At 38.9% G+C, this 22,241-nt stretch overlaps 3 protein-coding genes, 1 non-coding gene and 1 pseudogene across 6 annotated transcripts; 2 read left to right on the forward strand and 3 right to left on the reverse strand.

The window, feature by feature from the left end:
• Window positions 1-1,850: 1,850 nt before the first annotated feature.
• LOC125221800 (indole-3-glycerol phosphate synthase, chloroplastic-like) lies at window positions 1,851-5,338 on the reverse strand. 3 transcript variants are annotated; one of them, XM_048124062.1, is made up of 11 exons: window positions 5,249-5,338; window positions 4,384-4,644; window positions 4,141-4,317; window positions 3,457-3,531; window positions 3,314-3,358; window positions 3,050-3,214; window positions 2,657-2,735; window positions 2,496-2,578; window positions 2,339-2,407; window positions 2,183-2,246; window positions 1,851-2,098 (listed from the first exon to the last, which is right to left on the reverse strand). In XM_048124062.1, exons 2-11 carry the CDS (start codon window positions 4,615-4,617, stop codon window positions 1,980-1,982), a joined length of 1,110 nt encoding a protein of 369 aa, XP_047980019.1. In that variant the 5' UTR covers window positions 4,618-4,644; window positions 5,249-5,338; the 3' UTR covers window positions 1,851-1,979. The 3 variants fall into 3 exon arrangements, with proteins under 3 accessions (XP_047980019.1, XP_047980016.1, XP_047980017.1); XM_048124059.1 differs by lacking the exon at window positions 5,249-5,338 and adding an exon at window positions 5,030-5,241; XM_048124060.1 differs by lacking the exon at window positions 5,249-5,338 and adding an exon at window positions 5,030-5,241 and having other exon boundaries at window positions 2,054-2,246.
• Window positions 5,339-9,070: 3,732 nt separating this feature from the next.
• LOC125217751 (aldehyde oxidase GLOX-like) lies at window positions 9,071-10,903 on the reverse strand. Its single transcript, XM_048119276.1, has one exon. It carries the CDS (start codon window positions 10,866-10,868, stop codon window positions 9,123-9,125), a length of 1,746 nt encoding a protein of 581 aa, XP_047975233.1. The 5' UTR covers window positions 10,869-10,903; the 3' UTR covers window positions 9,071-9,122.
• Window positions 10,904-11,409: 506 nt separating this feature from the next.
• On the reverse strand, window positions 11,410-11,482 carry TRNAA-AGC. The gene has a single exon. It is a non-coding gene; the product is annotated as a tRNA-Ala (tRNA).
• Window positions 11,483-12,992: 1,510 nt separating this feature from the next.
• Window positions 12,993-15,899, forward strand: LOC125220548 (annotated as a pseudogene).
• Window positions 15,900-16,652: 753 nt separating this feature from the next.
• Window positions 16,653-18,640, forward strand: LOC125218192 (cytochrome P450 71A8-like). Its single transcript, XM_048119816.1, has 2 exons — window positions 16,653-17,567; window positions 17,987-18,640. Exons 1-2 carry the CDS (start codon window positions 16,677-16,679, stop codon window positions 18,593-18,595), a joined length of 1,500 nt encoding a protein of 499 aa, XP_047975773.1. The 5' UTR covers window positions 16,653-16,676; the 3' UTR covers window positions 18,596-18,640.
• The last annotated feature ends 3,601 nt before the right edge of the window (window positions 18,641-22,241 follow it).

The raw sequence follows: 22,241 nt of genomic DNA on the forward strand, positions 1-22,241 counted from the left end.
GCCTTTATCAACACCTTAGCAATGTCATCCCCCTTATGACTAGTAATGTCAAAGAAGCTGATTATTTTCTTGTGCAGCCTCCATTCCTTGTCGATGAAATGTGATGTAACACAAATAAAACTTGTGTTATTGACTCCAGTCCAACAGTCGGTGGTGATTGATACTCTACTCATGCCTGGTCTGGAGAAAACCACTTTCACCAGTTCCCTCTCCTCTAGAAACATCTTCACACAATCCGATCTTACCGTGTATCTGCTCGGGATATTAAAATTTGGTACCATATCACGGCAAAATAAACGAAATCCCTCTCGTTCCACCAATCTGAATGGTTGTTCATCAAGAACAATCATCCTGCATAATGCGTATCTGCCCTTTTCTTGGATATCTTGCCTCAATTCATCTTGGCTGAGTGGTGTTTGATTCTTTTCCCCTTCATTTTTCTTCAAACATGAAGCATGATGCTTCCACATAGCGGATGTGTCATTGTGCTTCGGATCAGCAAGTATACATGTTCCACACAGTTTGCATTTCCCTTTTTGAATTGAATCTTCCAAAACTCTATCAAATTTTTTCCATATAGCCGATCTTACTGCTTGTTTACGCTTTTTTGATGCCGGTGGCACCATTTCCTCCCCCTCTTCCTCTTCCTCTTCCTCTCCCTCGAGCCCTAGTTCTTCAACTTCAATATCTTCAAGCATATCTTTAGGTGACTGATTGCTCCCTATGTTTTGGGTGCAAGACTCTGAATTTGACATCTTCAACTACAACTATGAACAAAAACAATTGTTATGAAAGAAACACACAAAGTAATTTAAAACTAACTGGAACATGGGTTTTTGGTAGCATAGATTGTACTACTAAAAGTCTAAACCAGAGGAATGCCACAAGCCATAGAGAAACCACAGCATCTCAATTTCAGAAACCACAGTTTCACTAAAACGATGATATGAAAATGGTTGTCACAAATTGTGTTATAAAATTACAATTTTACAAAGAAACTTAACAAATTAAATATTACTACAACTATGCCACCATAGACAAACAATTTAACATTGTTTATGAAGAAACCATCCATCACAGATGGAGAATTGTTGAAAAAACCAAATAATGACGATGATGATGTCCAGATTTTATACTACAATTTATACTGTATTAATCTATACTACAATCTTCAGAATGATAAATTTATACGATGATGAATTGATGATAATCCCACTGTCCCAGAATCAAATTCAAAACATAAATTGAAAATTCCTCACAAAAGCTTCACAAAATTGGATAAAAACCAACTAAAAATCCAAAATTAATACTGACCGCTGACCGGGCTTGACGGAAACCGCCGGAGCGCCGCTGGTCGTGGACTCGTGGGGAAGAGGAGTCGCCGCGAAGATTGAAGGAGGAGCGCCAAGCCGCTTTTGAAATTACAAGACAGTAAGACAAGTTAGGGCTCCGTTTATTTTCTCTGCTAAGTTTATATTTTTTTTAATAATAAAAATAAAAGTAAACATAATTTAATACTCCTTAATCGGTTCTATAATTGACTATTCGGTTAACCGATCGGTTATCGGTTAGAACCGATAACCGAGCAGATTGGAACCGAATATGACCGATAACCGAAATTGGGCGAATGGAGCGGTTCTCGGTTAACCGAGAACCGAGGTGTTCGGTTCGGTCATCGGTTAACCGACTAACCGATGACCGAACTATCAGCCCTAGTAACAATGGTTCCCTCTGTTTCACCCATTGCTCGGATAATGAGCGGCGGAAAAAAAAATCAGGCCTAGGAAAACCTATGCGCTGATACCATAAAGGAAAAGCAAGAAAAGAGGTATGCAATATATTTTTTGCTGTGTTAAAATGATGATGTTATTACTGATGTGACTCTCTTTAAATAGAGATCTCAGAACGTTTGTACAAGGAATAAAAAGGAAACTATGGAAAGGAAATAAATTAAATTTGAGGCAATCCCTGAGATCACTCTATGATCCCTGATTTTGTTCTATTATTGATACTCCCTTTTCTGGCTTTTCTCCATGATCTTCTACAGCTGTGACTGCCACCTTTTCTGGCTTTCCTCCATGATCTTCTACAGCTGTGACTGCTAAGTTAACAAAATTTTCATACCTCACCAGCAGCAGCATCACAAAAGCTAGCTAATACAATCACGAAGCGATATTTTTACCAAACAGACAAGCTATTCCAGCAGTAGGGTCATTCTGTTTAACTATCGATTCACCAACCAGTACCTGTTGAAGATAAAGACAAAGGAAAACACATCAATGCGCGCTTATTCAAGGGTGCATATTTTTTGAGTTCAACTGTTTTAAGCAACACATACTGCTTTTACACCGGCTCCTTGCACGTAAGCAATGTCAGCGGGAGTAAGAAGTCCTGATTCCCCAACTACCTGAAGATTTTCGCATGCATTGAAAAGTTAGCACTCATAGTGAACTGAGAAAAACTGGTGGGATAAAACCATCACACGAAATACTTACAATAATTCCTCTCTGTCGTATCCTTTCTCCACGCTCGCCTTCTAGAAGTTTCTTAGTGTTGCTAATATCAACCTTGAATGTTCCTGAGAAGAGTAGAAGTGACCAAATTTTAAGCTAGAGCTGAACAGTAGAACTTTGAATAATGCTTGTGAGGGAAATACCTAGGTCACGGTTATTGATGCCAACTAGTTCAATGCCCTCTAATGCTAAAACACGATCCATCTCTCTCTCGTTGTGTACCTAGAACATGGAGGACCAAAACAGAGAACAAATAGAGTGAGTATTCAGATTTAGGTTCGGATTTTTGCCAAAACGGAAACGAATTTGCAATTAAAAAATCTGAACCAAATATTCCCAAAATGTAACAAAGATTCTAAACCAACCAAACTGAAAATCCAGTAAATCAAAACTTGATTCAATATTTTTGTTTGGTTTGGTTCGGGTATTCGGATCCCCAATATTGTGCTCACCCTAAAAATAACATAAGACAAGAGAGCTGGGAAACCATTGCAAGTTGATACATGAGGATTTTAAAAAGGGAAAGAAGAACGAACCTCCACAAGTGCGGCTAAGCCTAGCAACTTGCATATCTTAACCATGTACTTGATTTCTAAATCGGGTAAAACAGCAGCAATCAACAGAACCGCATCTGCACCTTTAACTCGAGCATAGTAGATTTGCCAAGCATCTATTACAAACTCTTTACACAACAGAGGGCACTAAATTGAGAGATTTTAAGAATTCATCAGTGATATAGGGAAGATAATGTTGAGTTCTTTATTATATCCAACAGAAAAAACACCATGGATCAGAAATACCTGAACCCCGGAATTCCTTATTGCCTCCAAGTTCTCAAAGCTTCCCTATATTAGTCCCAACAATAAATACCTTCTCGATGAGAATCATGTAAACGGACACATATCTTGTGGCAAACCAACAGAAAGATAGAGTCAGGCAAAACCTGGAAAAACTTCTCATCTGTCAAAACACTAAGGCAAGCTGCTCCACCTTTTTCATAGGCTTTAGCAATCAGAACCTGTCATGAAAACCATGAAATAGTTGGTACATTGTAACATTTGACTAGTATCCATGCAGTATAGTCGAAAGAGATTTGAGAATTTGTTGTAGAGAGTGTTTTCACCTTCAGTAATAGCAAAGGAAATCAAACTGGGAAATGAATTTTAAAATATGTTTCTTTAGATCAAATCTGTATACTATTCCAATTTTTTTTCTTCTGTTAATCTGCAATGGATTTGGTAGATGCCATTCTTAAGAGTTAAGAAGAGGATGAGGTCAGGGATGTATTTGTTGAACTAGGAGCTAAGGATGAATTAAAAATTCGACATCTAGTTGGTCAAAAGACCTGCTATAAAAACTCAATACTTGAATTCTTGATGCTTACATTACCTACTCTGGGAACGGTCTGAAATATCTGCTAACTAAATCGTATACATTCGCGTCGAGAGAAATTAGAAAATCACAATCACTACTAACTTTAACAGTACCGGTATCATAAATTCTTTAAGTGGTTGTCACATGTAGCAGAAAAGTGTAATTACTAAATTTGTCACATTTCATGTTGGCATGGCACATTATTGATGAGCGTGAAGCGGTATATAATAGGAAGAAGAAACGGACGACTTACAGGATCAAAATATTCTCTCATAACCCCTCGACTAGGAGAGGCCTTCTTAACTTCAGCAATTAAACCAGGAACCCCAGTCCGCGAATTTGCAGCTTTAAGAGCTCCAACAAAATCTCTAACAGGCGGAGCATTATCCAACAACTTTTTCAACACTGAAAGCGGCTTCCTCTCCTTCATCTACATTCAATGACTAATGAATTCACAGAAGCGACAAACTCTACACATTCCCAAAGATAAAAGTACCTCAGAGACTTCCACATCCTTGTACCATATAATTTCTTCAAGAATGTTAAAAGGAGTCTTTTCCGTGTTTTGCAGGTGAAATTCAAAAGGGCCTACGTAGTGAGGAGGCGGTCCACTTGGAGGTCGTCTCCTGATACTTATTCCTTGACTGGCAGCAAGTTCACCTTGCAACATCCCAATTTCCCACTCTTTAATTTTGAGCAAATCTTCATTAGAAATTGTAGGATCAGACATTGTAGCCAATCCAACATTTATTTCAACCTGGCATAACAAGAACCTTAGTTTACCTCAAGAAACTCATAGTGAGATCTCATGCCCCTATGCAACATATTCTCTTGAAATACCACTCCAAAATTTCTAGCTTTTGCAGTTAATTTTAGACAAACAATGACAACATCATTGTAAATATCAAACAATCAACGAAAATACCTCTGAAAATATTTTCTTCAATTAAAAATATATTGCCCTTCATTCAAATCCAAAAATACAAAAGTACTGCAATTACACGGAAATCCAATAAAGCTTGCAACTTTCAACTATCAAAGCAGACCCATCAAATCCCACAAACTCCAAAATGACTAACAGACAAGAATAGCAACTTAATTCAACGGAAAAAGGAAAGAGAAAATTCCTAGTACGATTTTACCATTTGAGCTTTAATCGAAAGTTGCTTGTGAGAAGAGTGATTCAGCTTGTGGGTTTGCGGCATAGACCTTAAATATGTGATTTTTTGGGGTATGGGATTTAAAAGCTGAAGAGCATGAGATTTTTGAGCTGAAAATAAGGCGGAGGAATTTGCTCTTGAGTGTAACACATACAGACCTTCCATTAATTTAGGTGAGTCAAGTATATATCAAACGCTTACACCAGAAGTTAGGGTTGCAAGTTAGCCGGAGATAACGGCGGCGGCGGGCTGTAGAGGAACAGTATGATCGGAGGACTGAGGAGTGGCGATTGGGAACACGTGAGGTGGGGTATCAGATTTTGCTTTGACAAAATTATTTTAAAAAAAAAAAACGTTTTTCACATTATTTATAAAAAAAAACCGACGATTGAATTCATTCACACAGTAATTTGAATTGTTAGGATAAGTCGAAGTTTTGGTCAAAATCTGGTATGTCTAATAGAGTTTGAATTTTGGTAATCAAATTATGAAGTTTTAATTTTTTAGTTTATCCCATGTATTGATTTTTAGGTGGAATCTTTGCATCTCTACGTTGAAATCATCTTGAAATCTCAATTTAACTTTAAGATCAAGCTCCTTGTAACTACACTTTGGATTATACATGCATATTTTTCGTGATTTAAATCTCAATCCACGCCAATAAAGATTCCACCTAAAATTCAACTCACGCGATAAACTAGAAATTTCAAACTCCGTGATTTGATTAGCATTTCAAACTTTGTGTGATAAACCAAATTTTGACCAAACTTGTGATTTAAATGACTGTTTACCCTTATTTAAATTTTTAGAATTAGAATTAGAAAATTTTATTTGTATTTATGATCATTTTATAAAAATGATCATAGTGGTAATATTTACCAATCACCCCCACGAAAACTTCTCTTTCTTTTTCGGATAATACCTTACATTCCGTTCGCGATATATAAACGTATTTTTGGCTCAGATGAGTTTTAAAAAATGTAAAGGAAATGAAGAAAAAGTTATATGCATTAACTTTATAGTAAAATGTGGTGTAAGAATTTAATGGACCGTACAATCCACTACTTAAAATAAAATAAAATAAAAGCAAACTTTAAACTATAGATATTCCAAAATAGCAAATTGAGATATTATTTCATAGACGGTACCATCTTTCTTTATTCAACAACCCTACCTAGGAATCTAAATACACAAGGGCGAATATAGGTGGGGGTGCCTGATTCCACATTTACATACAAGTTCTATAAAAATTCATTAGGTCATCCGCAACGCTGTCTCTTATCCGTCTTTTAACTGTCTCATCTCTTCACTATTCATGGGCCCTACTGTACTTTTCAGTTCATCTCTTAACTAAGAGACAACACCTGCATCCCTCCATCTCTTAACCATCTCTTAACTATTCATTCAATTTCATTTTTTATTTTTAATTCCAACAAATTCAATTAATAAAAAACACACTTCATTATAAATAAAATAAAATTACAATTTAAATACCTAAAAAAATAAAAAAGACATAATTAAAAAACTAGAAATTACAAATTGCACACTTAAACTCAAATAAAAAAAATGGAGGCAAAGAAGTAGAAGAAGGAGTTCTCTAGTGACGATCATCTAACGGTTGCCAAATTTTGCCCAAATGTGCTCCATTAGATCCTCCTGGAGTTGGGCGTGGGCGGTAGAATCACGTGTCCTTGCCCGAATAGACAACCGCTCTTGCAAAGACGGATGCACTCCCGTTCGAGGCGGACTACTTGCGGTTGAGCTTCCCGGGGTTTCAGGGTCGAACCAATTTCCCGCCTCAGGTCCTTCGTCGGCGACAATCATGTTGTGCAAGATTATGCATGTATACATGATGTCGACCATATTCTCCATAAACCACTGTCGAGCCGGGGCTTTGATAATGTTCCATCGAGTTTGGAGAACCCCGAACGCTCTCTCCACATCCTTGCGAGCAGACTCTTGCTTCTGCGCAAAAAGAGACTGCTTTTCGTCCACAGGCCTGTTGAACGTCTTCACGAAGGTTGGCCACTTCGGATAGATGCCTTCGGCAAGATAGTACCCCATTTTATACTGGCGATTGTTAGCGATGGAGTTGATGGCCGGCGCTTTACCATTCAGAACTTCAGCGAAGAGGTCGGAGTTGTTGAGCACGTTGACGTCGTTGTTCGAGCCGGGGACCTCGAAATACGCATGCCAAATCCATAGCCGGTAGTCGGCGACGACCTCAAGTATAACGGTGGGGTGGTGCCTTTGTGGCCGCTCGTGTATGACCCCCTCAAAGCCACAGGGCAATTCTTCCATTGCCAATGCATGCAATCGACACTCCCGAGCATCCCGGGGAATCCGTGCACTTGTTCGTGAAGACGGAGCAGAAACTGACAATCTGCGGTGGTTGGCTTCTTCAGAAATTCGGCGGTGAAGGCTGCCCGGACGCCTTTGCAGAAGTTCAACAAACAAAGTCGCCCAGTGGATTCTCCGACGTGCAGGTATTCGTCGAACGCATCCGCCGTTTGTCCAGTAGCAAGCTGACGGATCGCCGCAGTACATTTCTGGAGCGTCGTGTGGCTAGGACGGCCAACAGCGTCGAACCCTTCTCTGAAGAACTCTTCCCGTGCCGCCAATGTACTCGCGATATGCAAAAATAGCGAGCGTGACATACGGAAACGGCGACGGAAGTAGATATCTCCCCACACCGGGTTCGGACTGAAGTAATCACGTTCCAACCTTGCGGCGGCTTCCTCCCGGTTACGATGGATGTATGTCCGGCGTCTCCTAGGAGGCGCGACGGCTTCCTCTTCCCTACGTCGATCTTCTTCTAGCGATTCTTCCATTATTCGACGCATTTGCTCAAATGGATCCATAATTGATTAAATTTGGGAGAAGAAAAAAATAAAGGAATGATTTTGTAGAAGTGATTGGAGAGGAAAGAAAGAGAGATGAGAGAATAGATGTGTGTTTGTGTGTAAAATGGAGAATGGAGAAGAGTATATATAGAATATAAAAAAAAAAATTTAAAAATATGACCGTTCAACGGTCATATTACCGTTTTTTTAAAATTTTTTTTTTTTTCGAAAAATCTGATTTTTTTAAAAAAATAATTGAATTATGACGTCATAAATCCGACGCCCACTCGCGGGTCGGCGAGTGGGCGTCACGCCAGCCGCCCGCGCGCGCCACGTGGCGCCGGGCGCGTGTCTCGCCCGCTCGAGGCTGGCCTCGCCGGGACGCGTCGGGCGTCAAGACGAGACGGGAGCCGCAACGCTGTCTCGATGGCATCTCGTCTCGAGACGAGACCGAGACCGCATCGCGCAGCGTTGTGGATGCTCTTAAATTCAGTCTCTTGACGTGCCGTCCATCACATAGAAGTTGTGTATCCGTCCTAAGTGCGGCACCCACATCACCATTTCTCACCTCCAATCCCTTCAGAGATTTTTGGGTTAAAATCTCCAAAATACTCAAATACAGAAGCGTTGATGTTAACATGTGGGGATTTTATGCAATGTTTATGAGTTCATTTATATAAGTATTTGTTGGCATGCTTAGCAAGGAGATTTGCGTTTTAATAGTGGTTGACATCGGTCATATCCATATTACCTATTCTCTATCAGGACGTAGGTCGCCTGCGGCGCCATCTTTGGCATCACCTCTTTTATTTTTCGGGTGTTCCTCAATTTTATCTCGGGTATTACCAGCACTGATAAAACGGATCAAACTTGACACATAACTTAAAAAAGACATAAAAGGCTTCTTCAACTAAAGACGATATACAACATCGACCATGACCTTCATTGTATCCTATCCCACGATTTCTATTTTCTAAATCCAAATAGGTAATTAAAATAAAAACTACTACTGACTAAAATATGACATGAGACACTTCAAGTAGAATCCCCAACAATAGAAATAGAAAAACATTACATATTGAGAAAAACATTACATATTAGATAAGGTCCAACTAAATGAGCAAAGTTGGACATGTGATAATCTTCAACCGTATAACATTAAAAAAAAAAAGGTAAAAAAAGGAAAACTATCGATCATAAGGATTTATTTAGTGCGTGTTGCTCTTCTTCTCTCACTTGTGCATGAACCTAACCCACTGAGATTCACTCGGAATCCCATTATAAATAACACTGATCATATAATAACCAGCCGGCGCCACCATAGCCGAAGCCGGAGCTTCCACCACCGCACTCACCAACCGCTTCCCCACCATACCCTTAGCCGTGTCCACCGTAACCTTCTCCGCCCTCAGCACCAGCAGCCTCTGATCCATGGAGAGCGAATGCGTGTTGAACGGCGACACATAGGCCGTGAAAACGACGTCGTGCGCCGAGTGCCACGCCTTCTTCCTCATCATAAAACTCACCGTAAACGTCGCGCCGTACACCACTCCCCCGTCCTGCTCCACCGTTACGTTGCTCGGCCTCCTGTCGTCGAACGCCGCCTCCATGTTCGGCGGGGTGAACGCCTGCAGCCGGAGCTCGGTCGGGTGCGCCACGTTCTGGAAGGCGTAGCGGCTGTTCGGGTTGCTGCCGCCGACGAGAACCTTCCCGCTGGGTAAAAGAACTGCCGAGGAGTGATACATCCTCGCGACCTTCGACGGCCTTAACAGAGAGAAACGGAGGCCGAGCCGCTTCTTCGGCTTGTATAGGTACGGGTGAAGCGCCGGGCGGGCAGCGCTGTTCGTGCCGGCGCTGCCGCTCTCGACGCCGTTGATGATCAAAACGTTGCCGTTTGGGAGGATGATCATGTTGTGCATCAGCCTAGCGGCGGGCATGGTTTCCATCTTCCACCTGTGGTTGTTGCCGGTGATGGTCATCCGGCCGCACGAGCCCAGGCCTCTGAGGAACTGGCCTCGTGCGGCCGCGGGGACTGCCCCTGCGGCCGCTCCCCCGCATATCATGACCTCTGCTTTTATAAAGTGGTCGTTGAGGTCGAGCGGGAGGAGCACTGACGAACCCGAGCTCGGATAAGTCCGCGAGCCTTTCCCCGGGATTCGAGGGAATGATTTCACTACTTGGTTGCGTTTGTAGTTGAAGAGGATCGAGTCGGTGTTGGCGAAGATGAATAAATGGCCATCTGGAGAGAGGTGTAGAATTGGGTACATGTTGTTGCCTCCTTCACTGCTATCATAAGTCTTTTTCAAGAATGGTAGGTTGAAACTTACCTCATTTGGGTGTCTCTTGGGTATGAATTCATAGGAGGTCACGTTGTAACCGCCCACGACGACCACGCGGTCGTCGTGGTCAGGTAGCCTGAGGCTGGAAGCATACCATCTCTGTGCAGAGAGATGCTTCCGGCCGTGGGTCCAATCGCAGTTGCCGTTTTTACACGGCCTGAAGTAGCGGACCCGCTTTGCACCGAGCCCGAATCCGCCGGTCTCGAGCAACGTGCCATTGCTCAAGAACGAGCCGGACGAGGCCCAGGGGTCGGGCTGGATGAAGAGGGGCCGGATGGTGTTGGTGGAAATGCTATACTCGACCGAGTGGGCGTAGCACGAGGGGTCGAGCAAATCCTGGCGGTCCCTCTGGCAGCGGCGGCCGTCGTAGCGGTGGCGGAGGTGGTAGTTGGAGGGGCCGGAGCTGGTCTGGTCGAACATGAGGACGGTGTTGTAGTGGGTGAGGGCCATGTGCATGGCCACCACTCCGGTGTTGTTTCGGAGAAGCTTCCATTGGCCAGGCGGGCTGGCCACGGAGGCGGAGGACAAGGCGGTGGGGGAGGGTGAGGGCGAGGCGGCGAGCAACGCTGCTCCGGCGATGTAGGAACTGTGGAGCAGCAGATAGGCAATGGCTAATGCTGCTTTGTACAATTCTTCCATGATGGATTAGGCTTTTTTACTTTGTAATTTGATGGTGGGGGGAGTTATATAGTGGGAAATTTTCGGATCATGCAATGTTCGTGGCGCAAGAGGATTATGATGGTGCATGGTGAAATCCCGCTTTAATTTTGGCCCAGGGAAACTCATACAAAGGTAGCCTCCTGGAAATAATCATCCATCAAACCGAAACTTTTATATTGTGTATGTTGATTTTTTATATACTCCTACTAAATTCAACGCTTGAGTTTCTGTATAAGATATTTGCGTTACATGTACCGTTAATTTGTATACATGCAAAATTTAACTTACATATATTCCTCCTTCCGTCCCGCTTTAGGAGTCCCGATTGATCAATTTTGGACGTCCCGTTTTAGGAGTCCCGATTAAGATGAATTAATAAAAAATGCCTACAAAGTGTTAAAAGTGAGTCTCTATATCCACTACAACTAATAAAAAAGTGTTAAAAGTGGGTCTCAACCTCCACTACAATAAACATGTGTCCGACACTCCTAAAGCGGGACAGAGGGAGTATCAAATAAGATGGAGATGCGGGGTATCGATCCTCGTACCTCTCGCATGCTAAGCGAGCGCTCTACCATCTGAGCTACATCCCCAACAATTGGTTTGCTTACCCTGGAACCTTATTGAAAACATCAGGAAAAAGAATTCCGGATACAATGTGGTTAATATGGTATATTCTCTAAATAAAATTATTATTGAATCCAATACGTGGTATGTATTTGACCACGTGACATATAAACGAACCGGAGAGTGTTGTATTGCTAACTCAATACTTAATTGCTAATTACAATTAAATAATACTCCCTCCGTCTCATTTAAAATGCAACGTTTACTTTTGCGCACTTATTTTGCAAAAATTATAATAAATAACTAAAGTGGTGAAAAAATAAAGTAAGAGAGAGAATAATGTAGAGGAGAGTCCCCTTTATATTATTCTCTTTTTTACTTAATTTTTTCTCCACTTTAACTATTTATTATTATTTTTTCAAAACATGTGTAAAAAGCAAACGTTTCATTTCTAATGGGACAGAGGGAGTAGATATTAGATATTCAAATCAATGACCTAGATCATTAGCTACAGAATGTCAATACGATAAAAAAAATGTTAATAAGGTTATTAAGGTCAATTTACAACAAATTAGTTGTAACTAACTATTGAAAAATATTCCATAACTTTAAAACGCATATAACTTTCTCGATTTAAATTATTTTTTCGCATAACATATATCAAATTAAAGGTAATTTCATAAGGATTCTAACGAAATCTCCCTTGCATATGTTCCGATGTCAAAATTTGAAAAAAATTCAAAAATTTTCATAAATTTTGTTAACAGCTTTATAACAATATACAACACATAATATGTCAATACTATGCTTGTACAATGTCAATATGAATTTGTAGACATTGTCATGTATTTGTTTTGATGTATTTCATACACTGTATTGACATTATATTTCTACACCCTAAATTTGATAGTTGCTATTATCATTTTAATATTAAAAAATGAAAAACGAAATTACACATTACAAATTGTAAACCACGAGATTTCCAAAATCATATGATCTTAAATTAGTTGTAGTTAACAATTAAATGATTAGTCATCAATTAATCGCTCCTCTAAGCAAATAATTATAGCAATGACTAGAGGGCAAAGTTTTGATGATTGACCGATCAAACTAAATTTTGAAATTTTAATTGGTATAATTATAGCAATGACTTGAGGGCAAAGTTTTGACTAAATTTTGAAATTTTAATTGGAGTAGTATAATTATAGCAATGACTTGAGGGCAAAGTTTTGAAAATGGGTTGATATGGAAAATCAATTCCATAAATTAGTATAAAAAGGTTCAGGTGTTTTGATTAAGATTATAGCGTGAATTTCACAAATTTATTCCTTTATTCTTCAGTTATATATATACAATAAAAACAATAGACAGTGGAGTCAAACTCAAAATATCACCACCACGATCACGATTAACGCCTCGCAGCCCGCCGTCGCTCGGTAGTATTAAAATTATTCCATAAACTTTGGTATACCATAATTCGCTATACAGCCTCTTCACGCTTGGGCGTGGAAATTGCATATCAGGGAAGACTAAAAGATGTTGGACCTTAATCTATTTCGCGATGAGAAGGGCGGGGATCCTGAGAAAATAAGTGAGTCTCAGCGCCGTCGTTTCGCAAATGTTGAAATTGTTGATGAGGTTATTGAGCTTGACAAAGCTTGGAGGAAGCGTCAGTTTCTACTCCTTGTTTATCTCATTTTAATTTTATACTCCCTCTGTTTCTTCATAGTTGAGGCGAAACTTTTCGGCACGGAGTTTTAAAAAGAAATGTTGGGTGTGTTAAATAAATAGATAAAAGAAGTACTCCCTCCGTTCCCTCATAGTTGAGGCGGAACTTTTCGACGCAGAGTTTAAAAAATGAATGTTGAGTGTGTTAAATATAAATAGATAAAACAAGCAAGAAAGAGAAAAAAGTCGAGAGAATAAAGTAAAAAGTTAATAAAGTAGAAAGAATAAAGTAATGGAGAGTAAAGTAAGAAAGGGGAAAAAATTACTATATATGGAAATGACTCAACTATGAGGAAACTTCCCGAAATGGAAAAATGACTCAACTATGAAGGAACGGAGGGAGTAAGAAAGAGAAAAAAATAGAGAGAATAAAGTATAAAGTGAATAAAGTAGAGAGAAAAAAGTAAGAGAGAGTAAAGTAAGAGAGAGAAAAAAATTACCATATATGGAAATGACTCAACTCTGAAGAAACTTCCCTAAATTGAAAAATGACTCAACTATGAAGAAATGGAGGGAGTATACGTTACTAGTCTTTTTGTGGATTTTATTAAACTTAATTAATGGTGATGTAGGCCGATTTGAGTTGGATGGTTTGAATGCTTGTAGGAACAAGATGAGCAACCAGATCAAAATCGTGAGTTTCCTGTTTAAGTTTATTGTGATTTTGCAATCATCTAAAATATGCAAAAAAAGAAAAAAGAAGAGAAAATGCCAACCAATATCAGATTGGGATGGCTTTCTAGTTGCATTGTTTCCTTTGAATGTTGCAAAAGTGAAAAAGAACTTATTAAAGTCTAAACAATGATGTAACTGAGTTGTATATGTTTCCTTTTTGTTTAATTGCAAGTCCGGAGGAGATGTAAATGAATTTAAAGGCAGTTTAGATGAAAACAGAGAACTGATTGCACAGAAGGTGGCCGAGGTGAAGGAGGCCGAAACAGCATTACGGCTTAAATTAGGAAGCATTGGAAACCTAGTGCATGATTCTGTTCCGGTTGATAATAATGAAGTGAGTTCGAGGACTTCTTGCCTTCTTGGATAATCTTTTCAATAAATCGTGACATTTTTCAGGCCAATAATGTTGTTATACGGTCATGGGGAGAGAAGAGGATGGAGCCAAACCTGAAGAATCATGTCGAGCTTGTTAAACTTCTTGGAATTGCAGATTTGGAGAAAGGTGTTCACTTGAAATTGAAAAGTAAAACTAATGTTTAAGAAATTGTGCAAGTAAAATGGCAGCTGCTTTGTGCTTGGCATAGCAGGACAAGCTAGTAAATTTCATATTTTGTCAAATTTTATTAGCCTTGGCTTCTTTTCAATTATTATACTCATAGCAATAACTAGTTTATTGATATAAAGTGGGTTTCGACATTCGCAGGTTCAAATGTTGCGGGAAACAGAGGTTACTATCTCAAAGGGGATGGAGTATTGCTTAACAAAGCTCTAAGCAACTTTGGTCTTTATTTTTTGAAGAATAGGGGATACATGTTGTTGGAGCCTCCTTTCTTCATGCGGAAAGGTATTATGGAAAAGTCTGCCCAGTTGGCCGAATTTGATGATCAGCTTTACAAGGTAACCTTTTTTTAATTGTCGAATAGCTTAAAATGATTGTTCAGAGTTTGTACCTTAATACAGTCTTTAACTTTAGAGAGAAGATACCACATTAAAATGATACAGTCCTGTGCAATATATTGTGCACCTGAACTTTGCATGCTTAAACATCTTGGCTTTTGTGTGTCTAACAGGTTACTGGAGAAGGAGAAGACAAATATCTGATAGCTACTTCCGAACAGCCGCTTTGTGGGTATCATATGGACGATCGGATTCATCCTACCCAACTGCCTTTGAGGTCTGAGATCTATACTATTTCAAAACCTTCCACCTTCTCTGGTATTTTTATTTATGTTTGATGGGCGTTATGGTTTCTTTTAGATATGCAGGATTTTCTACCTGCTTCAGGACAGAAGCTGGCTCGCATGGTATCGATACTTCAGGACTTTTCCGTGTTCACCAATTTGAAAAGGTTGAACAGTTCTGTATTACTAGTCCAAATGGAAATGATTCAGGGGAAATGCATGAAGAAATGCTCAAAAATTCAGAGGATTTTTACCAGCTGGTATATGTTTTTCCCTCCTTTTGATTGATAGTATAATCACAATAAATTTGTTACTTTAAGATTGTCCCTTAAGTTGGATGCTTCTAATTAAACTTGCAGCTAAATATTCCCTATAAAGTTGTATCTATCGTCTGACGCTGCTGCAAAAAAGTATGACTTGGAAGGGTGGTTTCCAGCATCGAAAACTTATAGAGAACTTGTTTCCTGTTCAAATTGCACTGACTATCAGTCGAGGAGATTAAATATACGATTTGGACAGAAAAAGGTAAGAGTCCTACTGGTTTGTGCTTCTTGTGTTATGGTCTAAATCTATATAGCTATGTCAATTCGTGATTGGGAACCGAATCATTGGTAAAGATATTGACTCAATTGAGTTGTTGCAGGGCAAGTCTGAAGAGTACGCCCACATGTTAAACTCGACATTGACAGCGATTCAGAGGACCATGTGCGCCCTCCTCGAGAACAACCAAAAGGAGGACGGGGTTGAGATACCAGAGGCTCTTCGACCATTCATGTTTGGGGAATCCTTCATTCCTTTTAAACATGTCTAGGAAAGCTTCTGCCTAGGCCTTGCACTTCCATTTATTCTTAGTTAAGTTATGCAAGCTCTGCTGTTGAGATCCTTTGTTTTTTCTTAGCTCATCTTTGATGTTTTTTGGAGACTAGAATAACTAATGGCAAGACAAAAAATTTGGAAAGAAAAGGCATTCTCGTGCTATCCATTATGCTAATGGCATGCAATTATTTTCACGTGAACACTAAACTACTAAGTACATATCATAGTGCACCACCAATTATGGAATTGAGAGGAACTTGAATTGTGATTCAATTCCAAATCCAAATATTTATGGTGCCAAATATTGGATTTGAAGTTAAAGGCTTCAATTTTGATTCCAGAAGCTAAATTACATGGTAGCGAATGGAATTTTAGAGAATTAAGACTCTAGAAGCAAATGATATGATGATTTCTTGCAAGCAATTGAGATTGCAACCAAATTATGATACTGTATGAATTTTGACATGAACAAGAAGCACAAAACAATAGGACTCTTACCTTATTTCTAAAAATAAGGACATAATAGAAACCAAATGTTTTAAAAGAAGGCTCTTCCTATGATTAAAAATAGAGATAAAATTTATTCCATCGTCTAACGAATTTCTTTTTATAGAAATTCATATAATTTTGTTATTAAATTTAAAATTCTTCTGATAATCATTGTAAATGCGATAAGGATATATACTAGCATTACGCAATTTATGCTGTTTGTTCACCTCCTCAATCAATAACACTAAATTAGAATGCCAAGCTACTACTACTACTACTATATATAACCTCACTACATTGAATCCAAAAACATGCTCATGCAACTACAAAAATGGATGAAACTCAAATCCAATTCATACTCCCATCTCTCATCTTCCTATTCTTATTATGGATAACAATCAAGAATCTATCACACACAAACAAGAATCCACCGCCATCACCCCCTAAACTCCCACTAATCGGAAACCTCCACCAACTCGGCTCCTTACCCCACAAAAACCTCCAATCCTTAGCCCGAAAACACGGCCCGATCATGCTCCTCCACTTCGGCCCCGTCCCCGTCCTCATCGCCTCCTCAGCCGACGCAGCCCGCGAGATCACAAAAACCCACGACCTCATCTTCGCCAGCCGCCCCCTCAACAAGGTAAGCCAGAAACTCTCCTACAACGGAAGAGACGTTGTTTTCGCGCCTTATGGTGAGTACTGGCGGAGAGCGAAGAGCGTACTAATGCTGCAGCTGCTGAGCGGGAAAAGGGTCCAATCTTACCGCTTGATAAGGGAAGAAGAAACGGCTCTTTTGGTGAAGAGGATTCTGGAATGTTCGGGGCCGGTGAATTTGAGTGAGATGTTTTCGGAGTTCACTAACGATGGTATTTGTAGATCGGCCTTTGGGAGGAAATACAGCGATTCGGAGAGTGGGAGGAAGTTTCTTGAGCTTGTGGGAGAGGTGTCGGAGGTGATCGGGGCGGTTCGAGCCGGGGAATTCCTGCCTTGGCTTAGCTGGATGGATCGTGTTAGTGGTTTTGATGGGAAGGTCGATAGGATTGCTCGGGAGATGGATGAGTTTTTGGAGGGAGTGATGCGTGAGCGGTTGGGTGATAGAGAGGGGTTTTCGGAGGGGAAGGAAGGAGATAATTTTCTTGATATTTTGCTTGGAATTTACAGTGATAGCAATGGTGAAGTCTCGGTTGATGACACAGAGAGCATCAAAGCAATACTATTGGTGAGTTTTTCTTACTCATCTTTTTCTTTTCTCCCTTTCCACTTATAAGTCGTATTATTAACTACTGCCTCGTGACTCCGTGTCCGCGAAAAATAGACAAATTTTGTCATTTTGGTTTGTCCACGAAATATAGACAAAGTTCAAAAAGGAAAATTTTCAACAAATACTAACCCTACGCATCATTCTAAATGTGGACCCCACAATCTACTAACACTCATTCCACGACCTTTTCCATCCGTCTCTCTTACTCATTCCACTATCGCTGTATCATATAGTCTGTCAAATCGACAGTTTGGTAATTTATACGCGAAATTTAAAGTTGCTATTAAAAACAAAAATTTAGCGAAAGTTCAAAATTTACAAGCAAATACTCATTTTTATTATGGAAGTCTCTTTTTGAAATTCTATTGATTTTGCAGGATGTATTTGCAGCGGGAACAGATACTACCTCGGTGTTTCTGGAATGGGCCATGACAGAACTCTTGCGAAACCCTACCGTTATGCAAAACCTTCAAAATGAAGTAAGAGAGACAGCCAAAGACAGCTCAAACATAACAGAGGATGACTTAGAAAGAATGCATTATCTGAAAGCCGTGATCAAAGAAACACTTCGTTATCACCCGCCAGTCCCGTTGCTAGTACCAAGAGTAGCAAGCAAAGATGTGAAGATCAAAGGATACGACGTGGCAGCCGGAACTGTGGTGATGATCAACGCGTGGGCTATAGGGAGAGACAGTGTCTCATGGAACGAACCGGAGGAGTTTAAGCCCGAGAGGTTCTTGAATTCTTCAATAGATTTCAAGGGCTTGAATTTCGAGCTCGTCCCGTTTGGGATGGGTAGAAGGGCCTGCCCTGGAGCTGCATTTGCTGTTGCTACAATTGAGTTTGTGTTAGCTTCTCTGGTGCAAAAATTTGACTGGAAATTGGACAATGGAGGTCAAGGGGGAAATTTGGACATGAGTGAGAGACAGGGGATCACTGTCCATAGAGATATTCCTCTTATTGCAGTTGCTTCTCTGAGCAAATAAATGAGTAGACTATATGATAAGAGTGTGTTTTGATTTGTTTGGTTACACTATCTTTGTAATGTGTTGTTTATATATGTGACGCATAGATGTAATAAAGAATTAGAACTAAATAATTTTGTTTAATAATATCGGAAAAGTTAGTCAACTTATCCATTTCTCGAGTGAACTACAAAAATAGTCATTAATTAGACTTTAGTGTTTGACGGTTGTACACATGTTATTTTTAAATTTTAAAAATATCATTTGCCATCCTTGGACTTTGATATTTTCATGTTTTTTATTCTTGATGAGTTGGGCCGGTTTGAGTAAGCCCAAAGAGGTCAGATAATTTTTTATGTTATGTCAAAATCCAACTTTTTTTTTCCTGGAAGCTTTATTTTATATTTTCCTTCCATAAGAGTTGTACAATTTCTGAAGTATATCAGCAAAAAAGAAGTGAAAATTTTAGTTTGGCACATGAAGATAGAACTAATTTAGTCGATGTGGAAAAACTATAGTACATCAAAATGAGAAGATAAAGTTTAGAAATAGAAAGAAAAAAAAAATGGCCTTTTTGGAGACGCTAGAGGTATAGAATTCAGTTTTCATCATTCCTTCACTCTCAAATTAAGAAAAGAAAAAAGCAAATACTTGATAAAGGAGTTGTCAAATGAGAATAATTTGGATATTGGAGATGAGTGTTCCCTCCTATAAATACGTCGAACACAACATAATTTAGGAACACACAATAGAGAAGTTATGAAGATAAAAAAAAAATGGAAAAAGCTGAAATGCATTGGAGCAAAATGCATTGAATTGACAAACACAAAAACTTGCCGCATGCAGGTTATATTCGTATCACAATATCATCATCGAAAATCCACGTGCCATTATTTTAAGCCATTAGATATATCTTTAAACTTATTGGTCATTAATTGGTAATATTATTATCAAAATTCTACTCCATTCGTTTCGCCATAGTTGAGTCATTTTACCATTTCGGAAAGTTTCTTCATAGTTGAGTTATTTCCATATTTGGTAACTTTTTTCTCTTTCTTACTTTACTCTCTTACTTTATTTATTCACTTTATACTTTATTCTCTCTACCTTTTCCTCTCTCTTATTTTTTTATTTATTTATTTAACACACCCTACATTCATTTCTAAAACTCTGTGCCCAAAAGTTCCGCCTCAACTATAGCGAAACGGACGGAGTAACTGTTACTTGATTAACAACACCATCTTAGATGATAAATTCTAGTCATTAATTGGTCAATCAAAATATCATTCACAATATTCTTCATTACATCACAATAACATTTTCAACATCAAAATATTATTTTCTGCGATGTTAAGAAAGATAATGATAGTTTACAAAAAAGAAAATGATATTTATGTAAGAGAAAACAATATTACGAAGGATATTGTGTATATTAACAGAGATAATGATATTATATAAATCTATACTGAATAGACTCGTACACCATATATGATCCCAAAAGTCAAAGTCGGAAACCATAATCCATACCATCGGAGTCTTCCTTAACCAACGCCATCTCCAGTCAAGCAACCTCTCATTCCACTGCTTCGGTTGTAAGTTTGCGATCACTAATCATAAGATTATCATTTAAATTTTAATCATGGTAATGGTGTTTCAATCGTTTTCGTGTTGCTATTGTGTGGTTGTTGTGTCATGTCAAGTTCGTGACGCTATCATGTTGTTTTCATGTCGTGTCAACCCGAACAGAACCATGTCGCTAATGAATTAGTTTGTGTGCGGGTGGTGTTCAAGGTTGAAGGTATCAGGTTCAGACAGGGGCGGAGCTAGAAATTTATAGGGAGAGGGGCAAATTTATATATGAGGAAATTTTAAAAATTTGAAGAGGGGCATTAAGTGGGAAATTGGAAGAAATAAATGATAAAATATACAATGTATACATGGATATGAAAATATGAGGCGGGGTAATTGCCCCTCTTTCTACAAGTGTAGATTCGCCCTGGGTTCAGAAATTATCATGTTTGTTTTCAAATTCAGAGTGCCCTTCACGAGTCGGGTTCATGTTTGAACTTATTAGTTGGATTGATATCAGGTTGACATGATAACAACTCAACTCGCACAATTTGTTGTTCTTACACCTACGCCCCAAAGAGCTTGTATTGCCAAAAAAAAGAGTACGAGAGAAAGGATGTGGAACTGAGTGTAAAATTAAGTCATATGTGAATTTAAGATATATAAGTAACTGAAATTATATGCTGTGTGTATAAAAATATACTAAATGATAGTATTAAGAATTATGAATGGATATTAAGGAAGATTGGCATGCTTTTGTGAGCGTTGAATTAATGAATGAAAGAGTAATCGTATACCCAGTAAATTAGAAATGTGAAATTTAAATAAGGGTATGTAAGTACGTGGATGTTTTTATTTCTTTTTTTAGCTCTAACAGTACAACTTTGACCCCTCAATTTTAACGTTTTTTTTAAATATAATAATAATTGGCTGGACACACTACGGGTCAACATATTTGACCATTAAAATTCTACTCTTACTTCGCTTCTTTGTCATTATAGCTATCCCACCAATAACACCCCGTGCGGACCCTCACTCCAACATGTCAGACAACACCGCTGACTCCAGCTCCACAGACAGTGACTCCACCACCGACACCGAGTCTACCTCCGTGCCCATTGACATTGTAGGTAACACGTCCCAGAGCGAGCGGACAATAACTGTGCTAGCATCACTCTTTGATCACGCAGACTCTTCACCATCAGTAAACCAACCCTCCGCAAGCAATGAATTCACCGAATTCACCATGCCCACGAGCTTCGACAACTCTTCGCCCAACGCCTCCCCGACCTCTTCGCAATCAGCAACACAACCCATCAACCCAAAAAAGACCAAGTATGCTAGGTCGTCCAGTCCCACCTCCCCTGACTCTTCTTGCTCTAAAACTGGCTCGTCAACGACTGCTGCTCCTGGACAGGGTCGTTTCAAGAGACAAAAGATCAAATGATTATTGCATTCTTATCTTATCATAACTTACTACTACTGTACTATCTAATTTATTAAACCATTATTTCAAATTTTTATAATTATTGCATAAAACCAAAACTACGGGTTAATCGATTTCGAGATTTGATAATAGTATTTGCATAAAACCAAAAACTATGGGTTAAATTAATCGAGTTGGATATTTAATTTTTTATGGTAAGAATTTTCTTTAGTCCAAACCCTTTATATTTACCAGTCTATTTATGTGGGTTTCACTTGACTAATACCGCATGCAAATTCGGATTACCAATAATTGAGCTCTATTTAAATTTTTTATTACAAATATTTAAAATATTCCGTATTTATTAATTAAGTTACTTAGTTAATTTCTTTTCCAAGAGTGCTAAAGTTTTGAAACAAAACTTATTAAACTGGAATAAATTCTTACTAGTTAGATTTCGTGTGATCATTTTCATTGAAAATTTACCAACGTGAAGTTTGTTAGATTTCGTCATATTACTTGCCAACTTTAAAGCGCGTTGACTTTTGTTAAAGTAAGAAAGAGATAGAGAGAAAAAGTGTGCTAGTAGAACATCTCTTTAGAGAAAAAGGAGTTTTCTGAAATGGAAAGATTCTATTTTCAAGAAATTGGCCAAAAAGGAAAGAGTTTCTA

Source organism: Salvia hispanica, chromosome 4 (genome assembly GCF_023119035.1).
Source record: "Salvia hispanica cultivar TCC Black 2014 chromosome 4, UniMelb_Shisp_WGS_1.0, whole genome shotgun sequence".
Classification (NCBI taxonomy): domain Eukaryota; kingdom Viridiplantae; phylum Streptophyta; class Magnoliopsida; order Lamiales; family Lamiaceae; genus Salvia; species Salvia hispanica.

Coding starts and splice junctions, on each gene's coding strand:
- LOC125221800 (XM_048124059.1), bottom strand. CDS start 5,212: ATGGAAGGTCTGTATGTGTTACACTCAAGAGCAAATTCCTCCGCCTTA. Junction 3,359..3,456: donor CAGATGAGAAGTTTTTCCAG/GTTTTGCCTGAC, acceptor GGACTAATATAG/GGAAGCTTTGAGAACTTGGA. Junction 3,215..3,313: donor TAAGGAATTCCGGGGTTCAG/GTATTTCTGATC, acceptor CTCTCAATTTAG/TGCCCTCTGTTGTGTAAAGA.
- LOC125217751 (XM_048119276.1), bottom strand. CDS start 10,868: ATGGAAGAATTGTACAAAGCAGCATTAGCCATTGCCTATCTGCTGCTC.
- LOC125218192 (XM_048119816.1), top strand. CDS start 16,677: ATGGATGAAACTCAAATCCAATTCATACTCCCATCTCTCATCTTCCTA. Junction 17,568..17,986: donor GCATCAAAGCAATACTATTG/GTGAGTTTTTCT, acceptor TTGATTTTGCAG/GATGTATTTGCAGCGGGAAC.